The sequence below is a fragment of the Loxodonta africana genome, chromosome 1 (assembly GCF_030014295.1).
Source record: "Loxodonta africana isolate mLoxAfr1 chromosome 1, mLoxAfr1.hap2, whole genome shotgun sequence".
In the NCBI taxonomy this organism is placed as follows: Eukaryota; Metazoa; Chordata; class Mammalia; order Proboscidea; family Elephantidae; genus Loxodonta; species Loxodonta africana.
The window spans coordinates 108353465-108378365 of record NC_087342.1 but is presented as its reverse complement, the minus strand read 5'-3'; the positions used below and the strand labels follow the sequence as shown (position 1 = coordinate 108378365).

General features: G+C 40.1%; 1 protein-coding gene across 10 annotated transcripts in view; it reads right to left on the bottom strand.

Annotated features, from left to right (window-relative positions):
• The window catches only part of RUNX2 (RUNX family transcription factor 2), a 380120-nt gene that overhangs the window by 282181 nt on the left and 73038 nt on the right, over positions 1 to 24901 (bottom strand). For 7 of the 10 annotated variants that reach the window (XR_010322252.1, XR_010322253.1, XR_010322254.1 and 4 more), the window contains exons 4-6: positions 22112 to 22285; positions 1277 to 1354; positions 124 to 285 (exon numbers count right to left, since the gene is read on the bottom strand). Coding sequence is in view for 6 of the 10 variants with exons in the window: in XM_064286808.1 (XP_064142878.1) it covers positions 124 to 285; positions 1277 to 1354; positions 22112 to 22285 (414 nt within the window). In the remaining 4 variants the exon portion in view is untranslated. The remainder of the gene's footprint in view (positions 1 to 123; positions 286 to 1276; positions 1355 to 22111; positions 22286 to 24901) is intronic. The other 3 variants (XM_064286818.1, XM_064286821.1, XM_064286826.1) reach the window with 2 other exon arrangements.

Here is a 24901-nt window from a genome sequence, read left to right as displayed (position 1 = left end):
GTACCCTTGCCCACATGCTTCTAACAGAGAATTACTCTGGGTGTAGGTAAGACAGCCTTGGCCCATTCCATTCCCCCTGGCCCCTGCATGGGGGTGGGTTTTTAGTTAAAGCGCGATCTTTACCTGAAATGCGCCTGGGCACATCAGTGATGGCAGGAAGCCCAGTACCCCGCGTGGAAGACAGCGGGGTGGTGGAGTGAATGGATGGAGACGTCATCTGGCTCAGGTAGGAGGGGTAAGACTGGTCATAGGACCATGGCGGGGAGGACTGTGCCTGCCTGGGGTCTGAGAAAAAGAAGGAGAAAATTTTTCAGTATATCAGACACTGTAACCTTAGACATGTACAACGCAAAGCATGGGATAAAGCAGAAAAAAAAAAAAGAAAATACATAAGGAATAACTATTTCACTCCTACAGTCTCCCACCTTCCACCCCCTTTCCGGCCCTGTACCATAGTGGTAAGCTTTCTAGACTTTGAGTCACAACGAAAGCAACAAAATGGATCATGCGTAAGGACAATTGGTCTCTCTCACATGCAAATATTTCTATTTGGAAATCTAACAGTCATTGAGAAAACAGCCTGCTTTGGTTATCTTTACAAAGTAGAATTATATTTTATCTATTTTCTAAGATTCCTCCAATGAACGTGTATTACTTTTTTTTTTTCTGAGATTCCTCCAATGAGCATGTACTACTTTTTTTTTTTTTTTGGAACAATTAACTTGGTTAAAGAACACGTGTGCTCTGCCTTTTACTCCTGTATACCACGATACTATCTTTCAGGTGTAGTTTTAAGTTTTCAAACGACCTGATTCCAGCACAGTGAACTTTCTCCCAGTCGAGTTACTGGATGGCACTTTCAAACATGGCGGGGCGGGGGTTAAGGAGAACAGGGGGTGCAGAATAAAGGGAGCAGCAAGTGAGAATAGAAAGGACAGCAGTCTATTCTCACGCTAAAGCTAAATCAGAAAATAACCTCCGAGAAAAAGATATAACTTAATTTCAAAGTCAACTACCATTAAGGATTGAAACGCTTTGTCACCATCTAATATCCATGTTAAGCACCGGAGTTTCTAACAGTTGGAAAAAAAAAAAAAAAAGACCCAAAACAGGAGAATGGGGAAATGTTTTTAATCCTATTAGAATTTGTTTAAAAGATGTCACATGCTTGGAATGTGGCCTACTGCTACCTATATTCATTGTAATAGTAAAAAAAAAAAAAAAAAATGAAGAGTCAACTGGTTAGGGTTAATTGCTGAACATTAATCAACAATACCTTTTGATGTATCACTACGGGGCTTCTTGGAGGTACAAACTCCAGGCCAAGCGGATCTCTCAAAAGAGCTTCCTAGGTCTACATAAGAAAAAAGGTAAATTTGCTATATGTTTCTAGGGGGGGAAAGTGTGTACTGCCAATTGTTTTCCTTTTATTTGAGGGCCAGTCAAGCAGAGTCATAAGCAAATTTCTCTTAATGACTGTTTTCTATCTTTATTTTAAAACTTTTAAGTGGAATTTAAAAATTCTGACGTATCAGGCTGTTCACAAGACAGCCTGGTCTAGCAGAGTAAGCATGGACTTTGGAACGCACAGACTTAGGTTCCAGTTCTGAGACTTCTATTTTCCAGCTGTGTGACCTTGGGTTAATTACTCAGCTGCTCTGAGCCTCAGTTCCCTCTTCTGTAAAAAGGAGGTTAATAATATCTCAATCACATGGATGTGGGACTTACATGACAAAGCTATGAAGGGAAGGCTACCACAGAGGAGGCACTCAACCAGTATTAATTCTTGTCCTTTTTGAAAACTCCTGGTGTCACAGGATCATTTCCACAGTTAATACAAATCTGAACTGGAGTTAATACATTTGGAATGGATTTAAAATTATTCCCAAATCACCCGATCATTCTTTGAAAATGAAAAGCTAAATTTTAAAACAATCATTAATTTGAACACTAAATCCAGGTTTATTTCTAATAATAAAAACGAGTATAACAAGATGGGTTTTTCTCAGATGATCTCCTCTTTTAAAATCTTTATTTTTCTAAATCGTCAAAGCTGTTCAGTTTCAGCTATTTCTTGTTTATTTATTCAATTCAGAAATAATTTATTTAAAGACTGTCTAAATAGAACATATTTCCTTGAGTAGAAATAATCAAATACATCTGGATATTTATCTGAAGTTTACAGACATCAACAGACGTATAGAAAAATTCCATCTAATTCAATTTTAAGGAACATTTACCTGAGTTTGCAATTTGAATAAATGGTTAGCAAACTTTTCCTTCAGAAATCTGAGGGATACTTCATCATTAAAGTAATGAACCTCTGTGCTTTAAAACGTTCAAGGCTGAGATTGTATAGATTGGCAACATTTCAAATCTGAGTGACTGGTCCTTGTTATATCTGATATTGACATACTTCCCTGCCTTGCACCATTAATGTAATTCGCTATTCGGAGAAATGGTAAATGACCTTCAGATGGAAAAAGATTCATTCCTTACAGCACTGGAAAGCAATCTCATAAAGGCAAGGCCTTCTCTCAAGCAACATTTTCAATAGACAAAAAAGACGAGAACCACATAACTACATGAGTTGGGCACAAAGGACTCAAATGTGGATTTGAGTTCTAACCTAACCTCACCAGATGACTTCCTGTTTAACCAATATATCCATTCCTCTACTGTAATATGGAAACCCTAGTGGTGTAGTAGTCAAGTGCTATGGCTGCTAACCAAAAGGTTGGCAGTTTGAATCCACCAGGTGCTCCTTGGAGAATATGGGGCAGTTCAACTCTATCCTACAGGGTTGCTATGAGTCAGAATCAATTTGACGGCAACAGGTTTGTTTTTTACCGTAACATGTCATTACTTACAGAGCTTCCTGCCTAAAAACGGGGGGAAAAATACAAGAGGTGTAAAGAATGACTAAAATGATTAAAGCTTAAATATAGCATGAAGAGATTGGTATATTCACTTGGATGTAAGACACAGCCTTATAGTTCTCCTTGTGCAAAGAGACAGCCCAGGACAGTGGAAAAGAATGGGCTTTCTAAAGACAGGCTCTGAGTTAGGGGCTCAGCTCTGCTACGTACAAGCTATATGACCTCAGCTGGGTTAGCTAACTCTCTGTACTTCAGTTTTCTCATCTGGAAAATGAGGCAGCATAATGCAGTAAAGTGAATATAGCAAAGTGGTCACGTGAACTGGCTGGGCAGACAAACCTAGGCTTGAATTACAGCTCCCATTATTTTTTACTGTGCTGAGCGGAAACCCTGGTGGCGTAGTGGTTAAGAGCTACGGCTGCTAACCAAAAGGTCAACAGTTTGAATCCACCAGGCGCTCCTTGGAAACCATATGGGCAGTTCTACTCTGTCCTATAAGGTTGCTATGAGTTGGAATGGACTCAACGCCAGTGGGTTTGTTTGTTTGTTTACTGTGCTGAGCAAGTCACACAGGGGGCCTCAGTGGCTCATCTGTAAAGTGGAAATAATGATACTTATTACAGTTGTTGTGAACATGACATGAACTAGGTCTGACCTGACAAGTACCTATCAAGTGCATAATAAATAAAAGCGGTAACTGTTATCTGTAAAACGAGTGCCATAATAACTACTATCATGTTCGTTTGGAAAATTAAATGAGATAATACAAATAAAAGCATTTTGATAACTGTTAATTATTATTTCAAAACTGTTAATATTCTCTTAGGAGCTCACATCGTCAAGGCCCTTCTGTGTGACATGGTGTGTGTTTCTCAATGTTGCTGAGCTTTATTTCCTCATGTGTAAAAAGAGATATGACAGTGCTCTCTTATAGCGCTGTTGTGGGGACTAAATAATAACCAGTGGATGGCAAATCATCATTATTAAAAATAACAGTAATAATCTGACTAACCTATCTAGGGCAACTGGGTTGTCTAGTGTTATTCCTGGAGATATCCAAGCTCAAAGGCAGCACAATCTTATATGGTGCCTGGCACATAGTGGGTGCTCAATAAACAACTGCTGAATGAACCTCCCAGGCTGGCTTGAGTGAATAAAGGAATATTATAATGAAGGAGTCATCAGTCAGGCTCTAAATTCCCATTAGGCTGATAGAGAAGAAGTGGGCTTAAGTTGTATCAGTGAGGTTTTAGGTTTCACATAAACTTCCTGACTGCCAGTACATGTACTAAAATAGTCTATTAAAGGATAGTTTTGCTTTTAGTGGCAGTCCTCCCTGGAGATATACAACATGAGGAAAAATAACTTCCCACTATCCTTAAACAAAGTAAGAAGATCTTTGTTTTCTGTCTCTCAGAAGACAGGCTGCCGTCCAGCCAATCTCTTTCAAGGTCTCCATTTTAAGATTATATGATAGTGACCTACTTAAGGAGAACGAGAATTACTATGGAAAAATAAAACATAAGAACTGCCATATGGACAGCAACCTTAAAAAAAAAAAGTAATGGTCTCCAAACACCTCAGGCCTTCTCTAATGCCCTGTGACTGAGCGGTCATCATCCCAGCTCCACCATTTTTTAATTGTGTGATCTTAGACAGTTACACAACCTCTCTAAGCCTCTAATTTCCTCATCTGTATAATGGGGATAAACAATCATGCCTTCCTCATAAAGTTGCTATGAAGATTAAATGAACAAATCTACAAAGAGCTTAGCACATGGAAAGAATCCAATAAATGTATGCCACAGTTAAAACCTCAACATTTACCAGTTGCCACTGAGTCAGTTCCTACTCATGGAGACCCCATGTGCGTCATAGTAGATTTGAGCTCCGTAGGTTTTCTTCGGAAGTAGATCTCAAGGCCTTTCTTCCAAAGCATGACCTATGGTGGACTCAAACCGCCAACCTTTCAATTTAGCAGCCACGTGCACTAATTATTTTGTGCCACCCAGGGCCTACATTTACTGAACTTCTATTCTGCATTTGTGTTTCCAGCCTGTAACCTCTTATTCTGAGTTCAATTATTTTCCTACCTACTGAAATATGGCAAGGGGTAATTTTTAGAGAGCCCCCTGTAGTTTTTATGTCCACAATTTGGAATATATCCCTGCTAGTTTTTTTTAGTCATGTCAATACACTTTAAGATTATTTAAACTTCATCATGTTCCTTCTTAACTTTGGCTTCTCACAGACAGAGAAATCCTAATCTTTTTAGCGTATTTTCAAATACTATACACTTGACCTTTTCAATCTTTTAGTAGGGAAATATGGTATAAAATACCTTGTCTTTCTAAATGCTCACTCACAAAAAAAAACATAATCCTATCTAAAATATACGAGTGCAGCATATTTGCTTTTTTGTGAACAATTACTAAGGCTCACCGTAGAGAAAAGTCACCTTAACCTGATCTCATAAACCATTTCTGAATTCAGCTTCCTGCAGAAACCTGAGACTTCTGAGACTCACTCCTAACTTGGCTAAGTCAGAGCAGGTGAAAGGAATGTTTTTTAGGCATTACCAATCAATCTTAAGGTTACTAATAGTGAAGAGTGCAGGACCTAACTAGCTCCAAGACAAGCCTACTAACCATTAACAAGCAAGAAATTGTCATTCTCAACCCTGAGTTTCACAGAACAAGTATAATCAATTCCTTCACTCCACCCCATCCAGGGCTATATTGATTGGTTTGTTATGCTGACTGGTTTGGCTTTTCTAGTCTGCAGATACCTGGAGGGAAGTACTATGTCCTACCACTCTAATACAAATAAAATTATTTTTGATATGCGTGTCTCTGAGGACAGAGGTGTCAATCCTGGTGACCTTGAGGTTAGATCCTGGGTGATCTGTAACTACCCATAAGTACTCACACATTTTCATAGCATAATTGATAAAATTTCATAGAAATTTTCAGAAGACATAAAACTACTGTTAAACTTTAAGAACTTTATGGTGTTTTAAAAACTATAATTAATTATTTTTATATAGCAATCTTTGGAAACAGTATCAATATTTTTATTGCAATACTGTAGAAATTCAAAGTATTGGTATACGCATTTACATAGACATAATTATTTAAAATCAAAACCTTTGGTATTAGGTTTCTGATGTGTATACACATACTCTTTGGTGCTTGGAAAATCTGAAAAACTAAATATGAGAGAAACACTTAAATATGGCCCTTTCCCTATCTCCCCCAAACTTCTCTCTTGCCACCTAAAAAAGTGGGCGGTAGAGGGAAGCTGTAATCAAATGTGACCTGTAGCATAAACTTCAGAAAGAAAAGTAGGTCTTTCTATATAATGAGCCTGGTGTACTTCAGAGGCAGGATATGACTAATCAAAATGACGAAAAGGGAGAGAAAAGAAAGATGTAGGGACCTAGGCTGCTCCTAGAGATCCTGAAGAGAAAACCAATGAGAAAACAGTCCCCAGTGATAACTATGAAATCATATTAAGCACTGCCACCAGCCAGATGACGCCAGGCTACTGAACCCAACAGGAGCCTGGGTGGCACAAGTGGTTTGCCATCGGATGTTAATCCAAAGGTTGGTGGTTCGAACCCACCCAGTGGCTATACAGAAGCTAGGCCTAGCAAACTGCTTCCATAAAGATTACAGCCAAGAAAGCCCCAAGTAATAGTTCTATTCTGTGACACATGCGGTCATCACGAGTTGGGCCTCAACTTGACAGTAGCAGTAGACCCTTCAGATCTGCAACGGGACCCTTCTAGGAGAAATCAGTGGTTTCCTTTGAAAGAGTAGACCAAAAACTAGCTGTTAGGAGTTTAGGCTAATTTTCTCTTTGTACCAGTGGAAATCGCTGAGCGCCATAAAAAGGAACCAGCCATCTGACATAAGGAATCCCTTCAGCCTTCAGCATTCATTTTAGCCGAGGCCAAGTCTGTCAGAGACACAGTTCCTACCCAGACTGCATGGTATCCCTCAGCATAGTTTATATTTTAAAAAGACACCCACAGTCCACAGGCCTGCACACACCCAGAAGTTTTTCTCCCAACTCACTAAGGTGAGGGGGGAAGGCTCTTACTTAGCTGTCCCTTCCTCATCTCACCAGTATAAATGGGCGTTACTGCCACCTGCTACCTTAACAAGGCTCCTGAGGTGAAAAAGAAAATTTTCACATGCTGAACCAATGAATCAGAAAATTACCAATTTTTATTTTGATAAAGAGCTACTGTGTGCCTGTGTGGGAGTACAATGGTCTGAGGGATGTAAAAGAAACAAAAGACTTTCCTCGCCTTGAAAAAAGCTTACAAGCAGTTGGGAAAGTAAGGCATAAGATAAGTAGATATAGGAGAAAAACAACAATTTTTAAAGTAAGACAGAAGATATAAAACAAGAATTAATTCAAAGACATTCAAAGCACAGACCTGTGCTTTTAGAAATGCTCTAATGATAGAAATGAACCATGGAGCATCAATGTCAACGTCGATTTTAGAAATTTTCCTTCGAGGGTGGTGGTCGCTCAGCTTAGGCTTCTTGGAGAAGATTGGTTGCATCTGCTTTCCATTCTATAAAACCCTGAAGCCTAAAAATACAGGAGGCTAGGTATGCAGGGAGTGCTCAAAAATGCTAATTGGGGGAGGCATGGCTCCCATGGCTTGAGTTGTCTTTGCATCAGGCAAAAATGAAGGCAACTATTTACTTAGACTTTTGGATCTGAAGGAAAGCCAAGTCTCTTCTTCAAGCTGGACCACAGGTTCTCAAGTTCGATCACTGGTATGGGGAAGAGGAAGGTGTGGTCGGGAACTTCCTAGAGTTATATTTGAGTTCTAAGAATCTCCATACTTTTAAAAGACTGAAAAGCCAAATTTCATGTCTCCCACATAATTGAACTCTATCAACACCTGAGGTCACAACAGGAGAGGAAAGAGGAGGGCAGATGGTTAGATGAAAAAAAGGATGCTAAGAAAACGAATTGACTCTAGGAAGACAAACAGAATTCTTTTCTTAATGAGTAAGTCTGAGTGAGGGGAAGCAGGCAAAGAGCTTTACAAAAGCCCAGTATACTAAAGGTATGCGTGAAAATTCAGTGGTTGCTGTTAGCAGGCCTCCTTTTGTAAACATTGTGGTTAAACATGTCTGGGTGTGAAGAAGGGCCTGCCTTCCTAGGAACCACTCACAACAGGGCACACCATGGACACAGTGCTGAACTTCATGCAGAGATGGGAGGAAACAAGTCCACAGGGGCAAAGCCTGAACCAGCACACAAAGGGCTTCTTCCTGTTTGTGCCACTAGGCAGTCTTCTGTGTAACATGAAACGTTGAAGGCCAGTCATTTCTACCAAAGCTCAGTGCCTCTGCCATGAGTACCTAATACATTTGGGGAGTAGTGTACAGTTAGAGATTCTACTCCCTATCCTTAGCCTATTTTTCCCTAATCCATATTCAAATCAGACTGTGTAAACCTCAAATATTCCTTGAGAAAACGGGTATTTAAAATGAATGGAGCGTAATATACCAAAACCAAGAAAACCAAACCTGTTGCCGTCAAGTGGATTTTTAGAGTCCACTCTTTTAAGACTAAAAGTCCTTGGGTGGCACAAACCCTTAAATACTTAACTACTGGCTGAAGGGTTGGCTGTTCGAACCCACTCAGAGGCACCTCGGGAGACAGGCTTGGTGATTTGCTTCTAAAGCGTCACCGCCTTGAAAAACCTCATGAAGCAGTTCTACTCCACACACATGGGGCCACCATGAGTCGGAACTGACTTGACAGCAACTGGTGCTGGTATTTTAAAACTATTACTGTTGTGCAGTGCTGTCGAGTCGATTCTTATTCATAGCAACCCCATGTGACAGAGTAGAACTGCACCATAGGGTTTTCTGGGCTGTAATCTCTACAGAAGCAGATCGTCAGGTCCTTCTGCCACAGAGCCACTGGATAGGTTCAAACCATCAATCTTCAGGTTAGCAGCCAAGCACTTAACCATTGTGCCACCAGGGCTCTGCCAGGGTCAAATAAAGTCAATAAATTCAACTGGGAGAGGTGGATTTACAATTTCCTTTCCCAAACCATTTCTGTCATACTACTGTCATTCATAATACAAACATACGTAAATTCATACATAAATACATACATAGGTTGCCATTTCAAAACGATTTACTCTAAATAAAAAAAAAAAAAAGTAAATGATAAATTCTATATCTTGTCTAACAACCCTTTTAGCTAAACTGGATTTTTAGAATGAGCTTTCCCAGACACTTCTGGTTCCCTTGACTAATAAGAAACACTGTCCTAAAACAAACAGCCTCCTCCACGCATTGGAAGAACCCCGGACTAGCGGCTTTGGCATTGACTGTGCAGTTGTGAGCCCATAACTTACCTTCTCTGACTCCCACTGTTTTCACCTGTAGGTTGAAGGGTTTGATGAATTATCTCTAAGAGCTTTTCCAGCTATAAAATGCCATGATTCTAACTACTCAGAAAAGTGGGCTCCCTACCCTCAGTCCTTTCTGAAGATAATAGTTGCAACAGAAATTACTGAAGCCACGTTTAACCAATTTGGGTGGCTATGGAAGATAGCTGACAGGTGCTGACACTTATAGCACCTCCTATCACACAGCGTTTTGTCTTATGTCAGCAGAGAAGATCTGAGAGCAGGACTCTGACTCCGCTTTTAGTCCCCACCAGGGGCTTTCTCCAAATGACCAAGGTGGCTAACAGAGCCATGTGGCAGGAAGCTGATCCAACTGAATCAGAGAGCCTTTAACTGAAACTGAGAAAAAAGCAGTAACGTGCTTGGATAAAACTTGATGCTGTGGAGGGTGTATCAGGCATGACAACAGGTATGTTACGGTACAAACAATGGGAGAAGAGGAACTTAGTAAATCTTAGAAGACAATAACAGGGAAGAGAATGAGAAATAGTACATATGTTTAAAAACAAAAACAGAATGAAGTTGAATTAAGACAAGGTAATGAGAAGTGCCTGATAAGTACTACCAACTTTTGGCTCAGTGGCACTCATAGCTATCTTACAGAAAAGGAGGGGCATGGCTTGTTTGCTGTTAGCTTCTATTGCTTTTGCTGATAGAAGAAACAAGCAAGAAGAATACAATACGTCATTCTTAACCTGGCCTTAGCCTTGTCATATGCTTGACCTCAACGGTGAGGCCAGCAGAAGAGAGCGAATAATTTACAAAGAGGTAGGACTGGACCTTGCGATATAACCAGGATATGGCACTGGCCATGAGAGAGTGACACTTAGCTCAGATCACAGTATCCAAGTGAATATAGTAAATTTGGGTTTCAATCAGGCTGATGCCAACATCCAGGGGCCAGATATAACAGTTGGGGTGATACAAAAGGTCCTCAGGCATGGTGATACCCATTGTCAGATGGGTGATATAAGAATTGTCTCCCAGTCATTTGTTCATTCAAAAAGTATTTACTGAGTACCTACTCTGGTACTAATAGTGAATAAAGACAGACCTAATCCCTTCCTTCACTGAGTTTAGAGTTTGGTAGGAGAAATGAACATTAATCAAATAACCATCTAACTGTGATATCTGCTTAAAAAGGAGATACCCTTGGTACCACGAGAATGTACTATGTGGGACTCCAACCTCATCTGGGGGTCAGGGAGGGCTTCTCTAAGGAAGTGGTGATTAAGCCAAGACCTGAAGGACAAGCAGAAGTCCAATAGATGAGGAAGGGGGTTTAAGAGGGTTTTAAGCAAAGGGAACAGCATGTTATCAAGTTGAGAGTTGAGAGAAAGCCTGTGTGGTTGAACACTGACAGGAGATTCAAAGTAGAGTCAGATGAGACTGGAGAACAGGCAGGGAGGAGCCAGCTTATGCAGAACTTGCTAGGCCATGCTAGAGGTTTTGGTCTTTATCCTAAATGCAAAAGAAGGTCACTGAGGTGTGTTTAAGTATAGGGTGACATAATCGGGTGTGCAGTTTTGAAATTTCCCTCTGGCAGCATTACAACAGAAGTAGGGAAGAAGGCCAGTGTAGGCTAAGGCACACAGGGAAGGGTGTGTAGGGAAAACGGCACCTGAGTGGACACAGGAGCTGTGCTCAGGAAACTGAGAAGCAAGCTTAGTGCACTGAGCCACCTCCACACATCACCTAAAGGAGGGAATGAGACACCTGAGACGCCTTCAGGATGGATCAAGGTTGGATCCATACAGGCAAGGCTGAGCCTGCAGTAATAGGCCCCAGGCATGCAGTGGTTAGTGGTTTGTGTTGGCTCCACCTCACACATTCTGTTTCAAGGGTAAAACCTGGGCATCTGTATTTTTAACAAGCTCCCCAGGGGATGCTAATATACACCAAAGTTTGAGAACCATGGGTATAATTTTTTACTGATGACAGTTAGAAAGGAAAATTACTCAATACTACTTTGACTTAAATCTTCCCTATCAAGAAGAATGATCTTCAAATAGAAAGAACAGAACAAACACGCTTGAGGAAATTAAGGCCCAAAAGAGGTGGAGAGATAAGGGAGAGGAGCTTGCTTCTTCAAATATATATACGAGTCTCCATTTCAAAATGAATTATACCCCACAATACTGCAAGAATTTACAATGACTAGTGTAGGCAAGGGGCTTCTACTTGACAGAGCAGGTTCTAAAAAGTTCTTCCTTACACTAAGTGAAATATGTCTCCCTTCAACTCCATTCACTACTAATCTTAGTTTTGCTCTCTGGGCTTTCTCTTCCATGTGGTAGTTATTAAATTATTCACAGATAACAGCCTTTCAAGTTTACTACATGTTGCAAAGTTGTGTCACATTCTCTCACCTCATTTATTCTATTCTGAAAATGATACTGCTGTTGGTGAGGTCTAAGTTTCAACTAGGTTTTTTTTTTTTTAGCCATTGTTGGTGTTGACTTGCTTGCAGTCAACTAAAAACACTTAAGTCATTTTCAATAGCCTGTGTAGAAAGAATTTTTCACATCTGATCTGAATATGAGAAAGCAGAATGGGTTCACTTAAACCTTGTTTTCCTAGGATTACTAAAGCAATAAATTCTAAGAAAACTTATTTATCTATTGTGTATCTTGACCTCAGCAAGATACACATGTCTTATTTCTCAAGCCAGTCTTGTGGGCCAGATGATAATATGTTTAATGTGATTCATAGCTAGTTATAAGGCCTACCAGAAAGTGACCATTAATACAGATCACGGTCAGCTTTGAGAGAGTTGTATAATGGCATATTCAAGGGAAGTAGAATCCTATTTCTGTCCAACATCTCCATCAAAGTCTTGAAGACACAAAAGCAAACTTCTAAGCACCCAGATGAAACAAAGCTGTGAGGAATAACCAACACACTGGGTGAAGAACCAAAATTATAAAAATAACCCTCCAAGCTAGAAAGATGAAGCGAAAGTGACATCATGAAACTGAATAAGAACAAAAGTACGGTCCTGCATTTGGTCAACTGCAAGACAGGATGGAGGAAGCCTGCCCTAATAGCAGAGTTTTCTGTGGACTGAAGTCACAGCTGGGGTGACAAAAAGTTAATACAATCGTAGGGCGCGTTAACAGACTCCTACCTATTGCCCTAGTCAGACACAGAGCCAATGTCAGGCTGAAGCCCTGGAGAAGACAGAACAAGGTGTGGAACCACTGTCTGTCTTAAAAGGAATGGTTGACAGAATTGGCAAAAGCTCCCATCTGCCATCAGCCTTTCTATAGGACACTGCTCACCTTCCGCCTGAACTGAAACTTGAATTCCACATGATGATGGACTTTCCTCCTGATCCTTTCACTTGGCAGCTGCCTGTCGTCCAAGGCCAAAAGATGGAGCCAGCTCCTTCTCTGAAGTTCTTCCATCTTTAACCATAATTTACTAACCTTCAGGATATTCTCCCACATTGGTGACTGGCTCAACCTCTTCCTTGTTTCCTGTACCAAGTCCTAGGAGATATCCATTCACACTGATGGTCCACCATATCCTAACCCATTCCTGCTCCCCAACTGCAACCAAAGCAGGAGATAATCACATTAATTGTGCTGATTGGCTCTTCCAATTATCCTTCCCATCTGCTGTAGCCCTGTAGATTGTATGTTTCATTTAGTTTCCTGTTCTGATTCTTCTGCCCACACACAGTCCACTGCAAAAGGTAAAAAGGAGGCAAGAAAGGTCCCTAGGGAACTAGTAAAAGGGAAAGGTATGTATATAACTAAAAAGAGAAAAATTAAGCTTTGGAAAAGAATGAGAAAAAGAAACCATCATTTTCTCTGGTCAGGGACCTAAAGACTGACTAGAAATGGAACAGTCTTTGTGAAGAAGCACCAAGTGGATATCATGTGGAAGACAATTCTTCTTATCATAATTAGATACTAACTATGCATCTTCTATTCCGGATAGGAGAGAATTACAAAGACATGATTTTGGAACTCAAGGAATTGATTTTTCTGGCAACATTACTTCTCTCTACTTTTCTAAAAGCATACCAAAGCCAAGGCATCTTCACTTCATAGGGGATTCCAACTGAGAGAAGTAAAATAAACAAATGAAAAAGAGGACCTCTAAGAAGCTAATCTGTGGATGCTACTAACAGGTTATGTAACAACATGACATGCTGACCCCCGACCCCTTACAAGGTCCTACTGCACTTTACTCTTCCAAAGCTAACACTGGCTGGACTTGAACTCTGTTCTTCCTCATAAGGTGGCTGCCAGGGCTGAATAAATGTGAAACAGAGTTTAAACACAGGATTCGTGCCTTTTTGGCATGAAGACTGTGACCAGCAGCCTCCTCTAAAGACATTTCCCGTTCATATATGTGTATGTTGTTATTTTGTAGGAAGAGGAAAAGCTGATTTTCGACTCACAGAAACCCTACGTGACAGAGTAGAGCTGTCCCTATAGGATTTTCTAGGCTGTAATCTTTATGGGAGCAGATTGTCAGGTCTTTATCCTACAGAGCCACTGAGTGGGTTCAAATTGCCAACCTTTAGTTTAGCAGCTGAACGCTTTAACAACTGCACCACCAGGGCTCCCTTACAGCATGGCAGCAGCAAATTTACCAGCTATCCTGCCCAAAGGATCTCAAGGAAAGAAGACAGGGCAAGACTTTCCAGTAACTTCAGAAAACAGAACATAGCACCACAAAAGTAAAAGTACTTCCAACAACCTGTCTTTGAGTATGGGGAGTTCAGTTCCTTAAGACCCCATAGGCGGTGGTGAAGCATGAGACTTCACTTGACTCCCACCCTCCACACCCCACAATTCTGCCCACACTGATGGCACCCTACAGTCATTCTTCCTGCTCACCAACAGCAACTGAGCCTCTTATGGGTCCCTTCTCCCTCATACTCGCAGCCACCACCATCCCACCCCACACTCACTTCACCTCCCAACTTGTTTCACATTTATAAAAAAAATCATGTGGTCATTCAGCACTAGAATAGAATACTAATTCGAGACACTGGGCTTTCCTGTTTCTGAAAGGATTATGTCAGTAAATGTTTCAGGGCAAGCAGAGTGAACTCTGGCCCAGGGCAGCCAATGTATACACAGCCTAATCCCACCTGGTCTGATTGCCTAGATCCTCTTAATATTTAAAGAAGCCTCATTGGCCAAGGAAATACAGAATCAGACTGAAGAAGTATGGATGAAAACTACTTCGTATCAGTCAAGGTAACTGCTGATAAGAATATTATTATTCTACAGGATACCTGGCAGGTGGTTTTTTCAAAATGTTCCTAAAAACACTACCTTGAATACATGTCTCACATAACTATATTCAGGTATTAAAAACAATGATTATATTGTATTTTAAACTATAATTCAGATACCCCTAATGCATGCCTTGTATGAAAATATTTTCTCTGAGGATCCTAAATAATATCGAAAGAAGAGATGAAAACAAAATTAGCCCCTTGGGACATGTGTCACATACCCTTCTTGGTGGGATGAGGAATGATCTCCCTGCTAAGAATCTGGAATTCAAAGTCAACAAGAATAGCTGAAGAGACCTTTAGCAAGTCATTTCTGGAAGAATCAATTTCTTCTATCTGTAATAAATACTTTTCAGAATTATTTTAAGGCTTTAATAAGAACTTTATGTAAAACTAGTTTGCAAATTGTAAAGAACTACATAGATATAAGTTGTTAGATACTGAAAGGAGAGGAGACTGACCCGGGATGGAGATACACTGCAGCCTCCCAAGGGTGCATGGTGGTTAAGAGCACAGGCCCTGGAGCTAGGCAGACCTAAAGTTACTTCCTATATTTACCACTTAGTGGTTTTAAGTGAAGGAACCCTGTTGGCACAATGGTTAAAGCTCTCGACTGCTAACTGAAAGGTTGGAGGTTCGAACCCTCCAGCCGCTTCATGGGAGAAAAGAAGACCTGGGGATCTGCTCTTGTAAAAATTACACCCGGGGAAACCCTATAGGGCAGTTCTGCTTTGTCCTATAGGGTCATTATGAATCAGAATTGACTCGATGGTGTACAACAACAACAAACAAAACAGTTGTAAGTGAGAACTTGGGCAAGTTATTTAGCCTCTCTAAGCTTCAGTTTCCTTATCTGAAAATGAGCTTAATAATACCATCTGCCTCAAAGAGTGTTGGGAAGAGTATGAGTTAACCTCATTAGAATAAGGCCTAGCATACAACAAGGTTCAATAAATGGTAACAAATAATTCGATCAAATAGGTACTAGAAAAACATAAAAAAAAAGAAAAAAAACCATTGCCGTCGAGTTGATGCCGACTCATAGTGACCCTATAGGACAGAGTAGAACTGCTCCATAGGGTTTCCAAGGAGCACCTGGTGGATTTGAACTGCCGTCTTTTTGGTTAGCAGCCACAGCACTTAACCACTACACCACCAGGGTTTCCATGAAAAATATTAAGGCTAGGATAATAATGGGTCATACACCCTTAAGAAGTTACTGGTCCATTCATCCATTTATCACTAAACCAGAAGGCACCAAACACGTACTATGCAGTAGGCACTACATAAGACACTGGGGACACAAAGGTGAATAAAACATGACCCTAGACTTTGAAAAGCTCAAAGTCAAGTAGAAGAGACAGGCGCATAAACAAACAATTGTCACCATGTGGAACCGATATAAACAAGGTTTCTACAAGGTAGTATGGGAGCCTTACTCAGCTTGGGTAGGTACAAAAAGCCCTGATGGAGGTGGTAGCATTTGAACTGAATTTTGAAGGAAGAAAAGAAATGCTCTTAGGAAATGATACAAGGAATGGTGTGCAAGGAGAGGGGAAAGCATGAAATAGGATGGCACATACTAGAATCCAAAAGAAATAGCTGTTGCAACTTCAAATGAATTGGTTGTATACTATAAAAGGAGAAAGTCACTGTCAATAACACAATGGAATATCTAACAGCATATGCAGAAATGACAAGAATTTACTTCTGAATGAAAGGCTACTGCTAGTGGGGTTCTGATGCCAGGACAAAATGTCCTATGAGCTTCCTTCCAGCATTTACATACAGGATAAACAAACTTAGTATTACTGAGTGCTTAAAAAAAAAAAAAGATGCGTCTTTCAAGAACTGAGAATCAAGAGTAGCCTTTAAAGGAGAAAAGAAATCACAAAAGGGAATCATGCTACCTAGGAAGTGGTGGCGGGATGGGGGGAGCCTCTTGGGTGGTTATAAGGGAAGTTTTATAAGCTGCTACAGGCATGAGACATCAAATCTCTTATCTTAGTGTTCTCTTCTTTTCTCCACATGACTGCTCCTCTGAGTCCCTCTCCCCCTACAACCTCATCCTCCCTGGGTCTTCCCTATGTCAGTAAATGGTACACCATCCTCCAGTTGCCCAGGTCAAAAACCTTGATGTTCTGTCTTTCTCTCACCATCAGCAAAGGCTTTGGGTTCTCTATTTAAAAAAAAAAAATGCACTCAGAATCTTTCCCAGTCCTTCCATCTCCATTGCTATCACCCTTAACTCTCTCCTGGACTACTGCACGAGCTTCCTGAATAACAATTCTGCTTCTACCACTGCCTTCTTATGACCTGTTCTTCATACCACATCCAGAGTAATTTTTTTTAATGTAAATTAGACAAGGTCATGTCCTTGCTTCAGGGACTTTGACAGCCCTCCAATTGCTCCCCACTGCAATCAGGACAAAACCAAAGCTCTTCAAGACTGCATATCTAAAAAGGAATGTGTGGCTAATTTCCTCCACAAACAACTGCCTCCTTTGCCATGAGACAAAAAGAACTGGAGGGTGCCCAGCTACCACTACCGAAAGTTTTGATCAAAGACTCTATAGAAGAATCCTGATCAAAAGAGGGGGAAATGAGAAACACACTTTCAAATTTTCATGGAATCCAGACTTTCTGGAGCCATATAGGCAGGCTGAACCCCTGAGACTGTTACCCTAAGATAACCTTTAAAACTTAAACCAAAAATATCCCTCTGAAGTTTTCTTTAAGCCAAATAATACTTTAGCTTAGTTAGTAAAGTATGACTGCCTTGAACATTGTGCTCTTTTAAAAACTGTCTATATGGGATCGAATGGACAACAGCAACTCCAAAGATAAGATAGAAACCTTAGGGGGCAGTGAGTTTCTGTTAATGGGGGAGGAACAATTCAGAAAACGTGGGTGAGAATGGTTGTACAACTTAAAGAATATAATCAATGTCATTGAATTGTATATGTAGAAATTGTTGAATTGGCAAATGTTCTGCTGTGATATTCTCGACAACAAAATAAAATCAAAGACTGTATATCTAGCTCCTGCCTACATTTCTGTATCATTCTCGTTCACCGCATTCCAGCTACACTGACCTTCCTCCTGTTCCCCAAACGTGACACATTCATTCCTTTCTGAGAAACTGTGCGTGAGTTTTCCCACTGCCTCAAATGCTGTTCCTCAGAGATCTTCAAAGTTCTTCACAGAACCTTTCCCAGCTTTCCAAGCAAAATTAGCTCCTCCCCCTCCCCAAGTTGCTCCCTATGCATTAACCAATTTCATTTTCTTATACAACTTATCATTCTCTGAAATTATCTTGTATGTGTATTTACGTATTCATTTATTGATTCTATCCCTCACTAAAATGTAAGCTCTTGAGAGAGGAAACTATATCTTGTTCGCTCACACTGATGCCTGGCAGACAGTAAGCACTCAATAAATATCTTCTGAATGAATGAATAATAGAGTAGCAGTAAATGACCCACCTCCAGTTTAGATGAATGTCCCAATCCACCAAACCCAAGGGACTGAATCAGCATCTCTTTTTCTTTTTATAGAGGTGTAGCAGACCCATCCAGAGAGTACTAAGTTTAAAACAGCGATTATCTCAAGAGATATCTCCTAACATTGCATCCTTACTCCACTGCCATTACCACATTCTGAATCAAAAGCAGTGGACGTTTGTGAAAGACTAGGTGTTTCCTGGCACCCAACTACAGGCAGCAGATGTCTGAATGATAAAGAGAGGCACAGAGGAAGCAACTTCCTCAGGAAGCCGTGGGGAGGACCTGGGCTCAAAGGCAGAACATAAGCCATGAGAGACTTCAAGACCGTGACACCGTTAGGCCAGCACTACAGAGAAGCCAGCCCACTGCATAGCTACAGCGTTTGCCCTAGGAATTGTGAGAGACATTGGAGAATGCTAATTATGAAACACTAAATGCTTATGACCTCCTCACTTTATGATTTCTAATTTCACTTGGCCCTTCTGGGAGTGGAACTTGTCTTTTATGTTGGTGAGTGGGAGAAGTAGTGGTGACTATACAACCATGATCATTATCTGCAGTTTGGGAGTAAGAGCTTGAGATATCAAGAGCACCAAGCCAATGGGAGGTAAATGAGCCCTTCCTGTTACAAACGTCTTTGTGCAAAGGATTACATGAACTAAAATGCAGATACAGCATATTGCAAAAAAGTTACAAAACCCATATGGTCCAAGCTCATAAGCAGAATATAAATTTAATCACGTAAATCCTAATCTGGAATAAAACCAAACGGCTTAACTATATAAGTGTTATATTCTGCTGTTATTGTTCATCATCAGTGCACAATGGCACCCTGGCAGAGTGAATTTTAATAAACAATGTGAATAAGAAAGACATGATATTCCAGGCTTCCACTGATTTCTTCTCATTTAAACTTTCATTCATTCAACACTCCAACACTTAATGAGAAGCTACCACTGTGCTGGAGTCCCTGAGTGGCACAAACGGTTAAGTACTTGACTACTAGCCAAAAGGTTGGCAGTCGAATTTACCCAGAGGCACCTTGGGAGACAGGCCTAGCAATCTGCTTCCAAAAGGTCACAACTTTGAAAACCCTATGGAGCAGTTCTACTCTGCATACACGGGCTTGCCATGAGTGGGGAATCAACTAACAACCACCACCACCACTGTGCTAGGCACAAAAGGAAAGAAATCCCTGTAATAAATCCCTCAAACAATTTACAGTCTAGCCTGATAGAATAGGGGAAATACACAGTCACTTATAAATAAGGTAATCTCAACTAAAGCTTAGAGGACAGATGGGTTACTTCTGGATGAAGGTTCTAGGGCTGCTGAAGGAGAGGGTATATAGCTTGACCTTGAAGGATAAGCGGAACCTTGTCAGCAGACAGAGCCGATCACAGATGGAATAACCTAAGCAAAGAGGTACAGAGAGAAAAGCATGGGGTGTACTCAAGGAACAATGACATTACCATCCGCAGCACAGCATGTGGATATGCAAGGGCTAGAAGGATATCTCAAGGACAACACTTTTCGTCTCTCCCCCATACTGCCTAAAACCCAATTCTCTACATGTTTTTTTTTTTTTTTTCCTAGCAGGCCCTAAATCATACTTATTAAATAAAGAAGAAAATTAATCCAGAGATAAATAATAAATTATGAAACATTCCTAGTAACTAAATGATTTAGTCACGTAACTAGCAACGTAAGTAAGTCACAAAGGAAATCATTCAACAGACTTCAAAAACTTATTAAATATATTCAGTTGATTCTTAAGTTGCAGCTTCTTTAACTCGCGGCTTCTGCAGATGTTCTTGGATTTCCCTTAAACTTGAGTCATGGTAGAAGTCCGCACATCCTGGCTATGGCCAGACACTTGTGTTATCTCACTAAGAATATGGGAGCATTCAGAGAAAGTTCACATGGCTTTCTCCATGTGGGTAGGGGTGGTAGCTACACGTGTGTGCATGTGCACATTTGGAAGTTTGAGAAAAGTTGTTGGGCCCAATACCTGTGGGTGTTAAACAAATAAAAAGACTGATCCATAAATCAACTCTAAACGAGGGGAAAAAAAAAAAGCAAACCAGTTACCACTGAGAATTATGACTCCTGGCAACACTATGTGTGTCAGAGTAGAACTATGCTTCACAGGGTTTTCAAATCAATTCTACTACTATTGTAATCCCAAAATGCAGAGCTAAGACTCTTATCATACCTAAAAATTAATTCATTTTATATTTTCATTTTTAAGAAGATATCCAGTGAATATATTTACTGAATGTATTCACTGGATATATTTAATATTATTTGCTGAGTGAAATAAGTCCAAGAAAAAATATTGTATGACCTCATTTGGATGAAGTATCTAGAATAGGCAATGCATACACGCAAACATTTATTAGTGGTTACCAAGGGTTGGGGGAGAGGGGAACAGGGAATTACAGTTGAAGGAGAACTGAGTTTCTATCTGGGGTGATGAAAAATTTTGGAAATGGATAGCACAATGCAGTGAATGTAATTAATGTCACTGAATTATACACTTCAAAGTAGTTAAAATGGAAAGCTTTTTGTTATATGTTTTTATTGCAATAAATTTTTTAAAAAAGACAAAGGGACACTTACTATGAACCTTAATCAATGATCTAAAGTCAACTACTTTAAATGCAGTAGCACCTATAGCTACAAGCTTGAAATTCACAAGTTAGTGTGAATTTCACCCTTGCATTTTTATCAACGACATTTGTCTAGTGGACACATTAACCTTTTGATTCCTACATATCAACACACAGAGTTTTATTTAGGCTGATACATGGCCATCTCCACAAAGCTCCAAGACTCTTCCCTGCGGCAGATGTCCGTGTTTAGATATTGTACTTTTATAATTCTATATTATGTTTAAAAATATATATTCATGCATACCCAGATATTCAACCTAATATACACATACCCACAGAAAGTGAAACCTACTCTAATATCCAAGAATACATTGACCTAATACAGGTAAAAAAGAAAAAGAGGTAGGTTATATAATTTATAAACAATTTTGTTTTGAGACCATCAGGGCACTCAAACCTAACCACTATTTGAAAAAAAAAAAAAAAATCTAGCCATTAGGAAAGATCCATATTGAGAGCTTATTACAGGTTTTGTTTTATTTTCCCTCCCTTCTAGTCTGCCTCTGCCAAAGATAGCAACTCTCTGATGTGTAGAGTTCCTTTCAGTTCTCAATGCTTGTGGTCTGCAAATTAAAGATCAATGATGATCGACACACTCTCTTGTCACCATGACCTAGCATCAGACTTGTCCCAAAATAAGATTTGTTTTTGCACGAGTGGGACAGAAAAAAAGGACTTGGGAACATGAATGCACCAAATGTGAATGATTAATCTGTAATGTGATGCTGATGTTAATTTTTAAGAAGAAGGCAAAAGTAAGCGGCTTACCAGAATGTACAAAGAGAAGTGTCACATGAGGAACTGAAGCTAAATGTGAATCAGAGTGAATTCTGTCTGCCCAATGAGCCGCTCATTGACCTTGCATCATGACTACCAATGAAGACTTCCTGTTAGCCCTGGGCAATTTTCAAGCAAACTGAATGAAATAGTTATACACGCAAGAAATTTAAGCCCAAACCCGAGATGGTCGCGCTAATTTTCTAATAGTGAGAGTGTGATGTTATTCCCTGCACCACCTAGACACAATAAAGAAACTTATAACAAACATTCTCCCAAAGAGCATAGTGATTACCATTCCACCAATGTGCAGACTGGCATTGCTGCAGAGCTCAGCAGTGGCAAAAATGTCCCCAAACTTTTATCCCGAAGTTATTGAATGAATATTGGAATTCGTTTTTATAAAAAAGAAGAAATCGGTGTCTTCAAGTCTTGATTCTTGAATAATAAGCCATTTCACAGCTCCAGGAATTTTGAAGTGAACACATCTTATCTGGTAACCCCTCACCCCCAGCCTGCCAGAGTCTGTGCAAGTGAAACCTATGAGTCTGTCTTACCTGTAATCTGACTCTGTCCTTGTGGATTAAAAGGACTTGGTGCAGAGTTCAGGGAGGGCCGTGGGTTCTGAGGCGGGACACCTACTCTCATACTGGGATGAGGAATGCGCCCTAAATCACTGAGGCGGTCAGAGAACAAACTAGGTTTAGAGTCATCAAGCTTCTGTCTGTGCCCTGGAAACAGCAAATCATAAAATAAAAGCATATTAATTAGCTGAACAATTGACCATGCTAAATAGATATGTGAACATACATACTGGGGGGTTAAGCCAAGGAATTATCAATACTGATATTTATAATGATGTGTCTGTATAATGCCTTCCATTTCAAATTGCTTTATAAGCATTGTCTGGTGGCAAGCATTCCTAGTTCTGTTCCAGAAGTGGAGAAGTGGAGGTTCCCAGAGGTCGACTCGGGAGTTAAGCAGTAGCAGAGGGTAGAAGGAGCTCCTGGGCGCCTCCTCGAGCCCTCTGGGCCGCTCTCTCAGTGAAAGGGTGGGAACGGTCAGTGTGTGTCAGGGCTTGTTTGCTCCTTTCTTACAGGGGGAAACCTTCTCTGAAAGTTGAGAGAGACCTTACACGTAAAGCATACCATCCCACAGCTGGGGCAGAAGCAAAGACACCATAAGGTCGGAGGGCTGCGGATCAAGCCCATCTGTCAAAGACCAATTTCCACCATGACCACAGTGACATTATTCTTTTTTATGTTACGGCTATACCTTACTGAAACTCTTTTGAAAAATCAAAGTGCAAACGCAGAACCTCTTTAAAAGGGAAAAAATCAGACATTATTGCCTTTTAATTTTCAGGCAAGGAAACTCAAATTCTCAAGGAGAATCTACATCTTTTGTGATATGCCAAAGTTTGAACATGAATGGCTTTTTATTTTAAATCTAGTACTGTGGTTTTGTTAAAAAAATTTTTTTGAGAAATATCATTTGGGTTAACATGTGAATATAAGAATCTATAATTAAAAAAAAAAACTTCGTCTCTCTTCTAGTTTATTCTAAAATCTAAGGAAACTCGGGATATTAAAGAAATACGCAAATTAAAATATACCCAGGGCACTAATAGTTCTTCAAATTATCAAATCATCCTTAGCAAAAGACTATAGTATTGTCTTGGCACAAGTATAACAGAAAAACACCTGAATCTTGATGCAACATTAGTTAAGTATAAATCTGTAGGAGAGTGCCATGGTAAAAAGTACAATGCCTAATATATAAATAGAAACATACTGCGGATTCCTTCTTCCACATTCTGTACCAGTGAGGCCCTAGTATGGAGCCCAAACATTTTAGGAAAATATTAAAGTAACTAAAGCTGATTCAAAAATAGCCAGTAAAATGAAGACTGGATTAAGAATGTCTCCTTTGAAGAAAAACTACAGGAATTAGGGTTATTACCTCTAAAAGAAAAGAAAAAAAAAAAACTTAATGAAGCATTATTGAAAAGCCTTCAAGAATGGGAAGTTATAGTCTATGGGTAGTGAGAACAATTTGTCTTAAGTACAGGACAAGAGGAATATATCAGGATAGGGTTAAGCTGAACATTAGAATTTCCCAACTATAAGCTGTCTTCATAAGACAAATTCCTTATTTTATTTGCCCCAAAATGTATTTTCCTGTCTCCTTTTTCATTGCCTACCCAGCCCAAAGAAAACAGATAGGAAGCCAAGGCTTGGTAATATGAGTGTAGCTGTCTCCACAGCCAAACGTGTTCCAACGAGGCCCATTAACTGAAAATGCACCCACCACCCTACTTCCTGCCAGCACAAGCTCTGGGCATCTGCTATAACATAGGGCCTGGACCTAGAAGGAAAACGATCAGGAAAAATTAGAGAAACTCATTGTTAATGATTGTTTTCACTACCATTTATGATTGTTTATCTGGATTACAAATAGATTTTAGAACTCTAAAGAACCCTTAGAGATTACCCAGAACAGCTTCTAGACCTCAGACAAGTATGGTGTTCATAAATGAAGCAACTGAGAACTACAGGTTGAACAACTAGTCCATGGTCCTCAGGTGTTGACAGACACATCCTGGGCTAGAACAGAGTCCTAGTCCTAGTTGGTTGAGCTATCTACTTATCATGTGGCCTCATCAATATTGTCATTCTAGTTTTTCTAGATCTGGAGGACTGAAAATATCCAGATCGAAAGAGTCAGAACCCTAAGAGCTAAGCATAGTGACGTGCCAAGGCAGTTTTCAACGCAAGCAGAGGCAGCAGCAAGGACTCAATTACAAAGTTAGTAGGTCACCCATTACCCTAAACAGATGGCCGCAGCCTAACACACCAAAGTTGCATCAACACACACTGCTGAGTCTAACTAGTTTCACAATTAGGGAATTACATTTTTGTCATAGTTAGAATCATGGAGTCTGCTCCTCACCAAAAGCAAACAAAAAAAAAAAAGAAGTACTAGTGTGGTATTGATGTATCTTGTAAACATTAACAAGAAAGCTTGTGGAATGGTCCTTCAAAGTTATTCTTTTTAACAGGCCATATTTTTGGAATGGCAGATCCCCTGAAGACTAAGAAAAAGGCTTCCACGATCTTGCACGATTCCTTTACGCACTGAGACTTTATATGGGCCATGGGCCGCAAGAAAATTTAATAAGCTCTGCCTGTGCTTTCTACAGCCGTTTCCTCAGGTTTTCCTGGAGGCTGTATGAAACGTGAGCGCAGCGTGTGAATGTGTGAGTATACTTTTATTTTCTCTTAGCCATGCTTTGGGGAGCAATAGGAGGGTATAGGCAAGATTATACAACTTGGGGTAGCAGAGGT